Genomic DNA, 14,270 nt, shown 5'->3' with positions numbered 1-14,270 from the left:
GACGGCCATTTTCCGCTCCCTGTCTTGCGAAATGAGGTCAGCAAAACAGCGGGGAGCCGTTTTGAGAGCCACCGATCAGCTGTTTTTAGATTGTTGTTTAGCGAAAAATCAGTTCCCGAAGCAGGGAACGGATCATCGTCAAGCGGATTTCCCCCATACAAACATCATTTTGCGATCCCTATAGCGATCACAAAATACTCATCGTCAAGCAATTTCGTCATCTAAAGAGGTAATCGTCAAGCATGGCACCACTGTACTGAGTGTGGCATCACAGGTTCCACGGAGATCCATTCCCTCCCTCCAAAACCAGCCCAGTCCACTTAAGGGGCTTCACATAGTGCACACATCCATAATCTGTAACATCACACCGATCACGGAAGTACAGTAGCTTGGCTGGCGCTTCCCTGCCTCACTGTGCTGCTCACCACTCTTGCGAGGAGATGGAATTACAAGTCACCTTGCTCAGCTGGTGAGTGGTTAGCACTGCAGGGAGGTGGGGAAGTGCTGGCTGGGCTACTTCTGTGATTGACGCAACACGGACAGTGGCCCCATGCACCATGCCATGAGTGGTAAGTGGACCAGCCAGTTCTGAGGGGAGGTCCAAAGGGCCTGGCCACCTCTGGTGGCAGTATTCATATTTCTCTCCCCCAAGAGACAAATACAAATATCCCATCTCTATTCAGGATACAGTAAACTAAATTAATTGATGGCAGAGAGCCAAGTTTCATCTTTTTGAGCTGGAACAGAACTGAGGGCAGACCTGTGATCTGTGTTTCTCTCCAATCATCTGCCTTCCATAACTCACCAAAAAAAGTAGATAGGAAACTGCTGGTTTTTTTTTAAATTCTGTAGTATTTAAAAATTGGAAGTGTTTGTAGCTTAGGTGTAACTGAGCTGTTTGAAAGGAGCACTTGGCTAGTGCAGCAAGGTTCTGGTTTGGCTATTGTTCACACTGCACTAAAGAGTCACAGAAGTATTTTAAAGGAGCTTCACTCTAGAGTGAGTGTCATATGTTTGTTTCACTTTTTCAAGCAGTTATAACAGCCTCCTCCAACTTGCTGAAGGGCTGGCTGAGATTCCTAGCCTTGTGATTTAACACATCTAGAAAACACCATGCTGAGTAAGTTTGATTTATAGTATGCATAGATATTTCCTGTGAAGAGAACATTTAATTTGAAATAATTTATAGGAAAATTAGAGAACAGTATAATCTCTTTTATCATTGTTCTCAAATGTACATATTAGAAAGTGGAAAGCAATGCAGCAGATTTTTGGACAGAGAAAAAGATTGGACTACTTTCAAATTTTCCAAATTTGCAATCATATTTGTTTAATTTATACTTAGTAAAAACAGCCATTAATTTTAAATTTGCAGAATAGATGTTTCAGACACTTTATCCAAACAATTTTAGCTGTGGATTGATGTCTGATTGGGTTCTGAATCTTGTTCAAGCGGCCCCTGTGTTTGGGCGGGAAAAATAGTCGGAGGCATCTCAGAAGTTTGAACATTCTTCTTTTTATTGTTTAACAAGCTCAACTCAACTGTTTCAAAAGGGTCCATCAAACTCAACTCTGGTAGTATTCTGTAACTCTTAACTTTAACATCTGGGGTTAACAAATCACTCCTCACAGAGGGGCCGGACCAAACCACTCTCTATCTGATATTGGCCTCAGTGGAGTACTCCTCACGGCACAGGCTGTCCCACAACAGGGGTGCCTTGCCCAGTCCCCTTCGCACGGTTGGTGGGGAAAGAGGGACTGGGACGGATCACCCTCCGTCCCCCACGCTGATTGCGTGGGTACACAACCATGGTCCATTCTAAGGGTTCAAATTCTTCTCCCCTCGTGCGGTAGTCTTTCAGGTCCGGCAATAACCTACCTCCAAGCTGGAGATTAGGAAAGTCCTTCAATAGTCCATGCCATGCTCCAAAGTCTCCACTCAACTCGGTCTGTACTGCCCGTTCTTTCTTCTCCAGTACTTCCCCACCAGTCAAAATTCTGAATTCCCGCGCATTCGCATCCTCATTTATAATCTCCTCCCACACAATTGAGGGACGTGGTGGCGCGGCGGGCTAAACCACAGAAGCCTGTGCTGCAGGGTCAGAAGACCAGCAGTCGTAAGATCGAATCCATGCGATGGAGTGAGCGCCCGTTGCTTGTCCCAGCTCCCGCCAACCTAGCGGTTCAAAAGCATGCAAATGCACGTAGATCAATAGGGAACACCTCGGTGGGAAGGTAACAGCGTTCCGTGTCTAAGTTGCACTGGCCATGTGACCACGGAAGATTGTTTTCGGACAAAACGCTGGCTCTATGGCTTGGAAACGGGGATGAGCACCGCCTCCTAGAGTCGAACACGACTGGACAAAAATTGTCAAGGGGAACGTTTACCTTTACCTTAACCACACAATTAGGTCATGCTCCTCCCCTTTATCCTCGGCTAAACACACCTCCACCAACCCTTTACATGCTGCGTCGGACGGCTCTATTTCTACTAACACCCCCTCCACACAACCTTGACTCTCTTCCGGTCTCTGTTCTAGAGAGGACGGCACACTAGCCTTCTCGCCTTCACATGATGAATAAATATCTTGAGAATCTGAGAATTTTTTTTGTTGATAATTATCTTAAAGTATGACAGTTTATAGGCCTACATTTTTATTTGCATAATTTACATTTCTGTTTTTAAAACAATCATTATATCAAGCCCAAAGAAGTGTGAATTAGGGGAATGAATATGTGAGTTAGATCCAGTGTTAGTCATACTTTAAGTAGACTCTTTGTTTTCATCAGAAGTACTCCAGTATGTTTTTAGGGCGAAAGGATCAGCCAAGAAGGTACTTTTATTGTCCAGTGGATGTCTGAATGTATTCACAGTCCTCATACTGTTTCATGGAGGCTCATTCCACATTCCTTAGTAGAATGAGTGGTGTTACAGATAAGAACTGTGGGTTAGTATAGATATATATTAGGGAGAAAAATGATTTGTTTACTTAAGGTAGAGTACATTGCTTTGAAGGTGTAAAACAATATCATCATGTATTTTAAAGTACTCCTCAGTGTTTCTAGACAGGGCTAAAAAGTTGCTTGTCTGAAGCAATGGACAGCTGCTGCCAGTGAGTGCACAGTATACTAGATGGACTGGTATTCTTATTGTGGAAGTCAACTTCTCTACAGTTGTGTTTCTCATTCACTACATATTATGGTGTTCCCACAGTTGAAAATTCAACTTTTATGTGTGTTACGATATTTTAATAATCACTTAGAAATTCAGTTGTGCTTTGCAATTTTTATAAGTTTAAGAATAGAGCTATCATTTTACATTGTTGTTTTTTTAAACGGAAAGCCCACTTCAGTGTTTCTCTTGCCTGTCATTTATCTAATGCTCTTTTCTTAGAGCAGATGTGTTACAGTAGCCTGCAGGTTTTGCATTGGTACTGTAGTGTAGTAATTTGGTACTTTGTTTTAATGAGTCTGTTGCAGGTTAAATTTAATAAGAATGTGTATTCAGATTCAGAAATATTTGAATAATGTCATAGTTGGATAGTTCTGAATAAATCTGAATCCAAATTTGATAGTTCTACATATTAGTAATAATATTTCCTACTCTCTCTCTCTCTCTCTCTCTCTCTCTCTCTCTCTCTCTCTCTATCTATCTATCTCTCTCTCTCTCTCTCTCTCTCTCTATCTATCTATCTATCTATCTATCTATCTATCTATTGCATTTATATGCTGCCCATCTAGACATAGTTTACTCTGGGTGGCTCACAACATACAAGATAAAAACAATTTAAAATATACACAGTTTTACATAGATAAAAACAGAACAATATAAAATATAAAATCATAGAATTACAATTTTACCAATTAATTTGAAGCAAACAGTCCCAAGATGGCATGAATCAAAAGAAAAAGAAATAAGAATCACTTAATTGACTGAAGGGAAGGCCTGCTTGAATAGCCAAGTTTTCAGCTGGCTTTTGAAAACACCCAGCGAAGGTGCCAGCCGAATTCCGGTAGGGAGGGTGTTCCACAGCCGAGGGGCCACCGCTGAGAAGGCCCGGTTTCTTGTTTTTTCCTTCCGGGCCTCCCTCGGTCTCAGACCCCTCAGCCGTCCCTGCTGGCTGTGTCGGGTGATTCGGGTAGATCTGGGTGGGAGAAGACGATCTGCCAGATATTGAGGTCCCAAACCGTTTAGAGCTTTATAGGTAATCATTGCCACTTTGAAGTCAATGCGGAAACAGATGGGCAGCCAGTGCAGAGCAGCCAGAGTAGGGGAGATATGTTGATGTTTTCTCACCCCACTAAGAAGCCTGGCTGCCGCATTCTGGACCGTCTGAAGTTTCCGCGTCAGCCTCAAAGGTAGCCCCACATAGAGTGCGTTACAATGGTCTAATCTCGAGATTACGAGCTTCATTTACTCCTGTAAGTAAAAGGCTAGGTTTCTGCTTGCTAGAGGAAGTGAAGCCTGTTCCTCAGGCATCGTGGACTAATTTCTGGAAAATTATACTTAAAGAGAGTCTGTAGTCGTGGGGTCAGACAACTCAGTGTCTCCTGATGGGGTTTGCCATTCGTTTCCTAAGAGAAGAGGGGTAAAGTGAGAGCAAAACCTGTAATTGTTGTCTGCCTGCACCAATAAAATCTAGAAAAGTCACAGGCAACTGGAGGCATCTTTTCACATTGGTTCTTTCCAGTTAAAAGGTCGGTATAGCTACTTATAAATTTCCTAAGCATTTGCTGTCAAGATATGCTCTAGGTATGCATGCAACTGCAGCGGTTTTCTTTTCTGAACACTCAACATACATTGATGTTTGCTACACCTCATTGTATATTGTTTACTTAATACAGTTAGGAAAAAGATTCAGGAGTAGTCGATTAATACGTTGTAGGACAACAGGGAAATATATTAGATTTAGGCCCCTTTGAGGTATATTGAGCAGGGAAAGAAGATTTTGTTATAGATAGACAGACACATGTATTAAGTTAGTAGATTTTGTGTCTGTGTGTGTGTGATTTTTTTCTTCAATTGAAGGGTTTGTGTGGTGCTGTATCATGTAGCAGAATCAGATAAAGTCTTTATTGTTTTGGATAAAATCTGCCAACAATATGAAATGTGACTGTGTTAGAAGTAGGCACTTGAGGAAACCTGCAGAAATGCTGCCTGCACCCCCTGCAGCAACTATCACTGAAAAGAACAGGAGAAGGGGAGGAAAAAGGCAGCCTACAACAGCTGTTATTATTGGGCAGAATATGGGGAAATGCTGGTTAAAAATGAAAAAGAAACTTACTTAGCTACGCAGTGGTCCAGACAGAGCCACAGAGCGGATTAATATTTTATTTTACAACTCTACCTCAATCACACCACCTCTTGAAGTATAGTTAGTACTTAATCAGATAATATAAATAATCGGGGACTGTGGTTTGGAAAGAATAAAAATGTATCTCTTTATTTAAAAAAAAACCCTTCAAATTAGAAAACAAATCAAAAAAATTTCAGTGGTTATGGTATTTTAATTTGCTGGCTTCATTAATTTGGTTCAGTTGACTTGCTGGTTACATATATGCTCTGACACTGACATTACTTAATATGTTTCTAACATACTCAAAGACTCATTTCTAAAATTGACACTGAATGCTGACAGACACTGTCTGAGGTAAAAAAAAAAATTGGGAATTGACACTGAGATACAGAGGGAAACAATTGGTTAAGTTATTTGTATTCACCCAAAGTCCCTCCTAGCAAAATCTCTTAAAGACACAACATTCTGGTTGCAATTCCAGCCTCCCAAACAAAATCTGTCACCTGGCTGCTTTGTTCAGCATTGACACTATGAAAGAGCAGCAGCCACATGTGTGTGTGTGTCAGAGAGGGGAGGGGTCTGGTTCAAGGAAGGACAGATATGAAGATGACTCAGATATGTTCTAGTCATGTCTTTGGTTAATCTAGCACAGTTCTCCCAAAGAACTGTGGGCCAGAGAAGGACAAGGATGGTATCATCGCTCAGACTGACTGTCAGCTTGGGCAGTAGCAGTGCTGCTGCTTTTGTGCTTAAGAAAGAGATTTATGAAGAGCACCAGACATTGCCTTCCATATCCATGCCATGCAGCCCCATTATACACAAAGAAAGGTTTACCTTCAGCCCCCATTCACAGGAAATTTGTCATGTGTAACAGATGCTTACATGGCTGAGTGCATGTACTGCAAGAAGGTACTCAAGTACGGGCAGGACTTTGCCTTTCCAGGAGTAGTATGCTCAGCTACTTAAGATTCAGCACAGACATTGCTGCTGGCAGATGAAGTGGATACTGTACTAGGAAGGCAAATGACTTCCTCATTATGAAGGGTAAGAGCCATCGGAGGTCAGAGATTGGGCTACCAACCGAGGGAAACAGGGAGCTATATGGGTAAATAACAAGAGGTGGGAGGCAGCAAATGCCAGCCCCACATCTCAAGAATATGTCCCGGGCTACCATAAAGGAGCTTGAAGGGATGCAGGAAAAGACCTTTTGCAAACAAACACATGCCAGGTTTACTCATTGCCGTGAGAAGATGACAGCCCTGGATGACCAGCCATGCTCTCTGGTGTATGACACTCATTTCTATAGGTTTCTGGCAGAACTGGCACTCTGTTACTAATTTCCATCCGAAATGACAATAACATCTACCGTCTTCTGCTTCTCTGAGCAATATACTTAAATAGGTATTCTGAATTTTGAACATTTTCTGAAGATAACAAGTGAATGTGAACCAATGTGTTACTTTTATTATTTATGTAGTTAGTTTAAAAATTTTATTCCACCTTTCCCCTTAGAAAGGACATAAAGAAGCTTACATCATTAAAAAGACAATGCAGTGGTGCCTCACAAGACGAATTTAATTGGTTCCGCGGTCAATGCCGTCTTGTGAAAAAATCTTGCGAGGCGCGTTTTCCCATAGGAATGCATTGAAATCTAATTAATGCGTTCCTGTGGGAAATTTTTTTAAAAAGTCACTTACCAGGTAGGGAGCTGGGGAAGCACCATCGGAGGGCAGGCCGGGGGGGGGGGCTTGCTGCGATCACTGGCTTTGGAGGTCCCCCGACAGTCCTCTTGATGGTGCAGGAAAAGCCTCTGAAGTTGGCATGTGCGGTTTCGGGGCACCCCCGCCCGTGTTCCGAGTAATGTCTTCATGTCTTTGGGGAGATTTCACAGAAATTCTTTGTTTCCCTATTTTTCTTCAATAATTAAAGATATAAAATAAATGGTAGAGACTCTTATCTTACATCATTTCACCTGCAACAGAAAGAGTCTCGGAGGCTGTTGACATTTCTCTTTCTAGAAGTCCAGGCTTACTTGCAGTTTCTGAATGGACTAGAAAATTCCTGTATTTTCATTTAGAACATATCTGGCATACAAATGAGAAATTTAAATTAAATTGATGGTTTCAATTGTATATTTTTTATCAGTTTAAATCAAGGTTATTTAAATATAATGCAGCCAGTGTCCATATATTCAGAATTAAAGTATGAGGGTAAGTTTTTGAAAATTCTTTAACTTAGACATGAACAATCTAGTTCCTCCTGAGTTTTGAGCTGTACAGTAATTCATTTCAGAATCTGCCAGCATGTTCAGAGAATACGACAGTTTAGACATGTGAGCCTAGAAACCTTTAATCTATTGAGGTATTCCATTCAATCTTCAACTTTTTGTATGGCCTGTGAACAGAATCTGGCTCAGTACCTAGATTGTAAAACTGAATATGAACCTTTGTGTATTCAAACAAATGTGCTCTTGAAAGGTCTTCAAGTATCAGCATCAGTGGAGAATTCAATTAGAGACCTGGAAGAACATCTTTGAATTAATACATGCTTAAAATTGAAAGCAAAGTAAACAGTTAAAATTAATAATACAGTGTGGTAGCAAGCATTGCTTAATTATCACTTGGAGTGACATCTAAGCAGCATTGAGGAGACAGGACTCTTAAGTGGGTATGCAGATCAAGATTTGTTCATAGTTGCAGTACATTGAGATTATTCCTTGAGCCAAAACAATAGGAAGGACAGATGAAAATATTCCTAAATGTAACTGTTATTTCTTAATTTCTAGATGGGAATGATGAACAACCCCAGTCCTTATGTCCAACCATACAGTCAGAATGCTGGACAACCAATTGGAGCCAGTGGACTTGGTCCTCAGATGCAAAATAAGCCGGTATTACCTAACAGCTTGCCACAGTTCCCGATGGACAAGAAGCCAGTGCCTGGTCCAGTAATGCCTAATATGGTAGGTATTAATTCCTGCATTGAACTTGTGTTAACACATTTATGAGTCCTCGTTATTTCTAACTTAAGGTACTGTATAATGAACTTTTGTTTCTCTCTTACTGTTAGCTACTGTGAAAGGGGCAAAATTAAACCTCAATTGGAGGAGATAAAATGAATGCTGTAAGGGGGGAAATGAAAGACCTGGAGGGGATAATTTTTTTATTGAGTTACAGTCTCATTTAAACAGCTTTTGTTTGTTTGTTTTTGCTTTGTCCATCTTTCTGCCCTCTGTCATAACATTCTACTGAGATACTTAAGGTTTGGCATTATCTACAGTAACACTTTTAGGAGAAATAGACAATGCCATTTCTGCCTTATCTTGGTTATGAGATGCAAATAACAACCTGTGATGTCTTGTAAAACAGTGATTATGAGCTTGTCAATAATGTGGGCAAAACTGTCAATCTAAAGTGAAAGCTGCTAGTCTATCATACTTCGCTGTCCGGATAAGTGAAGCTTCCAATCAGCAGGCGGAACTCTTCCGCATAGTTTGTGATCTATCTGGAGTTGGTCATAGTGATTTGCCTCCCACTAGCATCTCACCTGACCATTTTGCAGCTTTTTAAAATCAAAAGTGGAGGCCATCCACCGGGATCTTACCCCCTATTTGAAAATAGTGAATCGAGCAGAGATGTCCAGCTCTCCGTCTTGCCCAGTGAGACTTAACTACTTTCAGCCTGTGATGGCAGACATGGTGGACAGAGTGCTTGACCGTTGTCATGCCACCACCTCCTCCCTTGACCCTTGCCCGGCTTCGCTAATCCGGTTTGTAAGCCGCCTAGAGTGGTCGAATAAGACCAGATAGGCGGGATAGAAATAAATAAATAAATAAACAAATGAACAAACAAACAAACAAACAAACAAATAAATAAATAAATAAATAAATAAAGCAGCTAGGGCTATAACATCCGAATGGGCTACAGCAATAATTAATTAGTAGGGCAAGGTTCCTCTCCCCTCAAGGAGACACTCATTCGGCCCATTAGGAGGAAACCGAACTTGGCGGCGGGTAATATTGGCAATTATAGGCCCATTGCCAATGTGTCTTTCCTTAGCAAGATAGCTGAGAGGGAGGTGGCTGATCAGTTGCAGTCTCTTCTGGATGAAACCTGTGCCCTGGATCCGTTCCAATCGGGCTTCAGGCTGCACCACAGTACGGAAACTGCATTGGTCGCCCTGTTTGATGACCTATTGAGGGAGACTGACAGGGACAAAATGTTTCTGTTGGACCTCCTCGATATCTCAGCTACCTTTGATACCGTCGACCACGGTATCCTCCTGGAGAGGCTCTCTGAGTTGGGAATTGGTGGCCTGGCTTTTGACTGGCTCCGTTCCTTCTGGCTCACTCTCTGAGGGCGATCCCCAGAGAGTGCAGATTAGAGAGAGTTACTCGTCCCCGTGGAGCCTCAATAGTGGGGTTCCTCAGGGTTCGATTTCTCTCCACTGCTGTTTAACATCTGTATGAGGCCGCTGGGAGGGGTCATCAGGGGATGTGGGGCTTCGTGTCATCAGTATCCTGATGATACCCAGTTCTACATCTCCTTTTTTCCCAACAACAGTGGATGCTGTTTCGTCCCTTAAGGGCTGCCTGGGGGTCGTTCAGCAATGGATGCAGATGAATGGACTGAGGCTGAACCCAGGCAAGAAGGAGGTCCTTCAGGTGGGTGGCCCAGACATCAGTGGTTTGGGAAACTCCCTCTCTTTTGGGGGGTGACTCTTACCACCAAGAGTGAGGTTCACAGTTTGGGTATGCATCTGGACCTGGCGCTCACCATGGAAACCCAGGTGGTGTCAGTGGTCTGTTCCGCACACTTGCATCTTTGATGGATTGCCCAGCTCCATCCCTATCTTCATGTGGGGGCACTCACCACTTTGGTCCATGTGCTCGTAGTTTTGAGATTAGACTACTGTAATGTGCTCTACATGGGGCTGTCTTTGAGACACGGAAACTCCAGATGATTCAGAATACCTCAGTTTTATTTTACTCACCAGAGCAGTTTCACCCTAACAGAATCTCTCTGATAGTTTGTGTAAAATTCCGAGGAAACTATTAGTGTGAATACATGGAGACCAAGATGAAGGAAAACAGGTTGCATTTGTACTGCTAATTCTTCAGACAACCTTTTGTGTGTTCACACAACCCATAACTGATCTGATCAACCCTGTTTTGCAACTCTGTCTGAAAATGTTTCCAGGAGCTTTCCCCCTCTCTTCAACATTATATAATGTTGGAAATTCTTGGAAGTCCTGCTGAAGTTTCCAGGATTTCTTTTTGTAGTTTTCTGAGTGATGCTGAACCTTAGGGTGGACAAAGTCAAGCCCTTTTTTCTCAGAAAGTGTCTGCACACTTTCAGACACTATAAATATCTTTGAGTAGAGAATGACTGGAGGTGGGTAGGGCAGTTAAATGCCAGTTAAAGTTATACCAAGCACCAGAGCATATTTCAAGTGACAAAAATTAATTTGACTTAAATCAGTTTCCCTGAATTGACCTGTCTGAAAGTAGATTCTTTGTAGCATAATCTGAAGTCAGGAAAATTAAGAATGTTTCTAAAGCAGTGTTCCTCAACCTTTTCTGTACTGCGGACCGGGGGGAGCCTCTGAGGGAGGTGGGGCGGCCCATTGCGCTCGCGCATTCCCCCTCCCGCCCGTCCCTGTACACACTTCCCTCCCCACAGCTGCTTTGCGCACGCGGGGCGCTTGCATGAAAGGGGGAGGGAGCGCTCGCGCTGGCAAGCGTGCCCACAAAGCAGCTCTGGAGAAGGGAGTGCATACGGAGGGGGCATGGGGAAGTCTGTCCGCGACTTCCTGGCTCTTGTCCACGCCCACACCCCTCTGCTGTTGCTGCTGGGAAGAGAGCAGCCGGAGCACCCGGCCATGCTCTTCCCTCCCAGCTCTGGTCCACCCCCACCCACCCACTGCCGCTGCCAACGCAGACCTCCCGCCCGCGCCTGCACTCACTTCTCTCCCCGGGCTCTTCCAGCCCCAAACTCCACTTCCTCACATCCCACAGGAGGTGGGTGCAGCAGCTCCGGGACATGGCACCGAGCGCGGACCAGGAGGATCGCACCCATCGCCTCCACTGCCCGCAACATCAGTCGCTGCCAATTACTGAGGCCGAGGCCACTGTCACCCCCTCCCCCGCCTTCACCATGGAGAACCACGTGCGCGCTCTGCGCGCGCCTAGCTACCAGCACTACTCAACAGCAATATCGCCCCTGTCAGACAGCTGCCTAGGCTCCTCCTTCTCCTCTTTGCAACCTCCTGGATCTTGCCCACTCCCACCACCCCCCACTGTCGCTGCTGGGAAGAGAGCAGCCGGAGCACCCGGCCATGCTCTTCCCTCCCGGTTCTGGCCCACACCCACTCACCCGTCCCCACCGCCACAAAGGCAGACCTCCCGCCCGCCCCTGCACTCACTTTCCTCCCCCCAGTTGCTTTGCGCGCGCGGGGCGCTTGCATGAAAGAGGGAGGAAGCGCTCGCGCTGGCAAGCGTGCCCGCAAAGCAGTTCTGGGGAAGGGAGTGCATGTGGAGGGAGCAGGGGAGGTCTGTCTTTGCAACCTCCTGGATCTTGCCCACTCCCACTCCTCCACTGTTGCTGCTGGGAAGAGTGCAGCCGCAGCACCCGGCCATGCTGTTCCCTCCCGGCTCTGGTCCACCCCCACCCACCCGCCGCCGCTGCTGCTGCAAAGGCAGACCTCCCGCCCGCCCCTGCACTCACTTCTCTCCCCACAGCTGCTTTGCGCGCGCGGGGCGCTTGCATGAAAGGAAGCAGCTCTGGGGAAGGGACTGCATGCGGAGGGAGCAGGGGAGGTCTGTCTTCATGATTTCCTGGCTGTTGCCCACCCCCATCCGCTGCTGCTCCTGGGAAGAGAGCCACCGGAACACCGACCAAACTCTTGCCTCTCGGTTCTTGGCTACCCCATCCCCCTCCTCTGCTGCTGCCGGGAGGAGAGTATCCAGAGCACCTGGCCATGCTCTTGCCTCCCGGCTCTGGCCGACACCCACCTACCCACCCACCCCCGCTGCCGGGCCGCAAAGGCAGACCTCCTGCCGGTCCCTGCACACACTTCCCTCCCCAGGGCTACTTTGCGCACACGGAGCTCTTGCATGAAAGAGGGAGGAAGCACTCATGCTGGCAAGCGCGCCCGCAAAGCAGCTCTGGGGAGGGGAGTACATGCGGGGGGGGCAGGGGGAGGTTTGTCTTTGCAACCTCCTGGCTCTTGCCCAGTCCTAACCCCCCCCCCCCGCTGTCGCTGCTGGGAAGAGAGCAGTCGGAGCACCCGGCCATGCTCTTGACACCCAGTTCTGGCCCACACCCACTCACCCGCCCCCGCCGCCGCTGCCACAAAGGCAGACCTCCCGCCCACCCCTGCACTCACTTTCCTCCCCACAGTTGCTTTGCGCGCGGGGGCGCTTGCATGAAAGGGGGAGGGAGCACTCGCGCTGGCAAGCGTGCCCGCAAAGCAGTTCTGGGGAAGGGAGTGCGTGGGGGGGAGGTTTGTTTTCGCTGCCTCCCGGCTCTTGCCCACCCCCACCCCCTCTGCTGTCGCTGCTGGGAAGAGACCAGCCGGAGTACCCAGCCATTTGCTGACTCCGGCTCTTGGCTACCCCCGCCCCCGCCGCTCTGAGTGCGTGCGGGGGAGGGGGGCTGGTGGGAGGTCTGTCTTCATGGCCCGGTCAGGGTCAAGCCACGGACCGACAATGGGCCGCGGACCGGGGGTTGACGATCTCTGTTCTAAAGGACTCATAATGTTCGTATAAGCAAATACTTAAGCATGTTATGTATATATAACCTCTGTACTAGGGCATGTCTCAATGGGCAATGAGACTACAACTCTCTCCTGCCCAAGAGACCCTTTCCCCATGTCAGTCAGTCACATTATCAACACAAAGGATGCTGGGAATCATAGTCTTCCTGCCCATCAGGCTCTGTAAAGGGTACCTCCCAAAGAGTTACAACTCCCAGGTAAGCTTGTGACTCCCTCATAGCATCAGGGCAACTTTCTTGCTTTTTTTAAAATAGAAACAGGCCAGAGGAAGAAGCAACAGAGCTAAATAAGCAGAAAGTTAGTCTATAGAGTTGTGTTTCTACACTGCACATTCCAAGATTCTTCCTGGGGAGTTCTTGAAGAGTACCTTGAATTACAGTCCAGAAAGATGAAAGAGCACACCCTTAATAGATAGCTGTTGTCAATGCCTTTTGTGCCCATGGTTGCCTTAACAAATCAAATATTTTATTTGTATTCAATAGGAGTTGTCTTTTTGCCATAATTCATGCTTCTTTCAGTCAGAATTTATATTTAAGAAGCATGATTGACTTAATTTTAACACATGTTGACTTGCTTGGAAATATACTTGTTCCCTTCATTTTGACCCATTTAATATTTTTGTCTAGCTTCTTTAAAGCATCAACAGTATTGACTAAGTAATAACCTACTAGCCAAGACTGCAATGAAAAGGCATTCTCCCTCAGAGGAGACAACTTTGCTTCTCTGTCCCACCAAACAATTAGCAAGAGAACAGCATGTGTGTTGTGCAGTGCATATTTCTGTTCAGTCACATTTTCTAATAAAACAAATATAGGAAACTTTTCTAGAAAAAAATCAAAAGACCTTGATGAGGATTAATTGCAGTATTTTCATATCTAATGATTTGCGACATGATTATTTATTATCTTAATATTGTGTGATTGTATATACTATAGATGTAACACTGACAAAGGGTATTTAAAAAGCTGTGCTCTATAAATATGAATCTCAGTAATTGCAAATATGTGGTGGTAAAGGGGTGTTGTCTTGTTTGAGAGTAAGATGTAATTATTGAATAAAGCAGTTAAAACAAAAACGGTAAGTTACCATAGTATTGATTTTGACAGTCTTGAATTTTTTAGTAGGGAAAAACCAGAAATTTGAATCCAGTATGTTTTGGATATCTCAGAATAGTTACTGATGGAAGGGAAAAATGTA

General features: G+C 45.2%; 1 protein-coding gene across 4 annotated transcripts in view; it reads left to right on the top strand.

Moving 5' to 3' along the window:
• Positions 1 to 14,270, top strand: part of EP300 (EP300 lysine acetyltransferase) — a 119,114-nt gene that overhangs the window by 35,975 nt on the left and 68,869 nt on the right. For all 4 annotated transcript variants that reach the window (XM_020787830.3, XM_020787827.3, XM_020787828.3 and 1 more), the window contains one exon: positions 8,083 to 8,259. In XM_020787830.3, coding sequence (XP_020643489.3) covers positions 8,083 to 8,259 — 177 coding nt within the window. The remainder of the gene's footprint in view (positions 1 to 8,082; positions 8,260 to 14,270) is intronic.

This window comes from Pogona vitticeps, chromosome 5 (genome assembly GCF_051106095.1).
Source record: "Pogona vitticeps strain Pit_001003342236 chromosome 5, PviZW2.1, whole genome shotgun sequence".
Lineage (NCBI taxonomy): Eukaryota > Metazoa > Chordata > Lepidosauria > Squamata > Agamidae > Pogona > Pogona vitticeps.
Note: the sequence above shows the minus strand (reverse complement) of the source record. Positions and strands in the feature narration are given on the sequence as shown.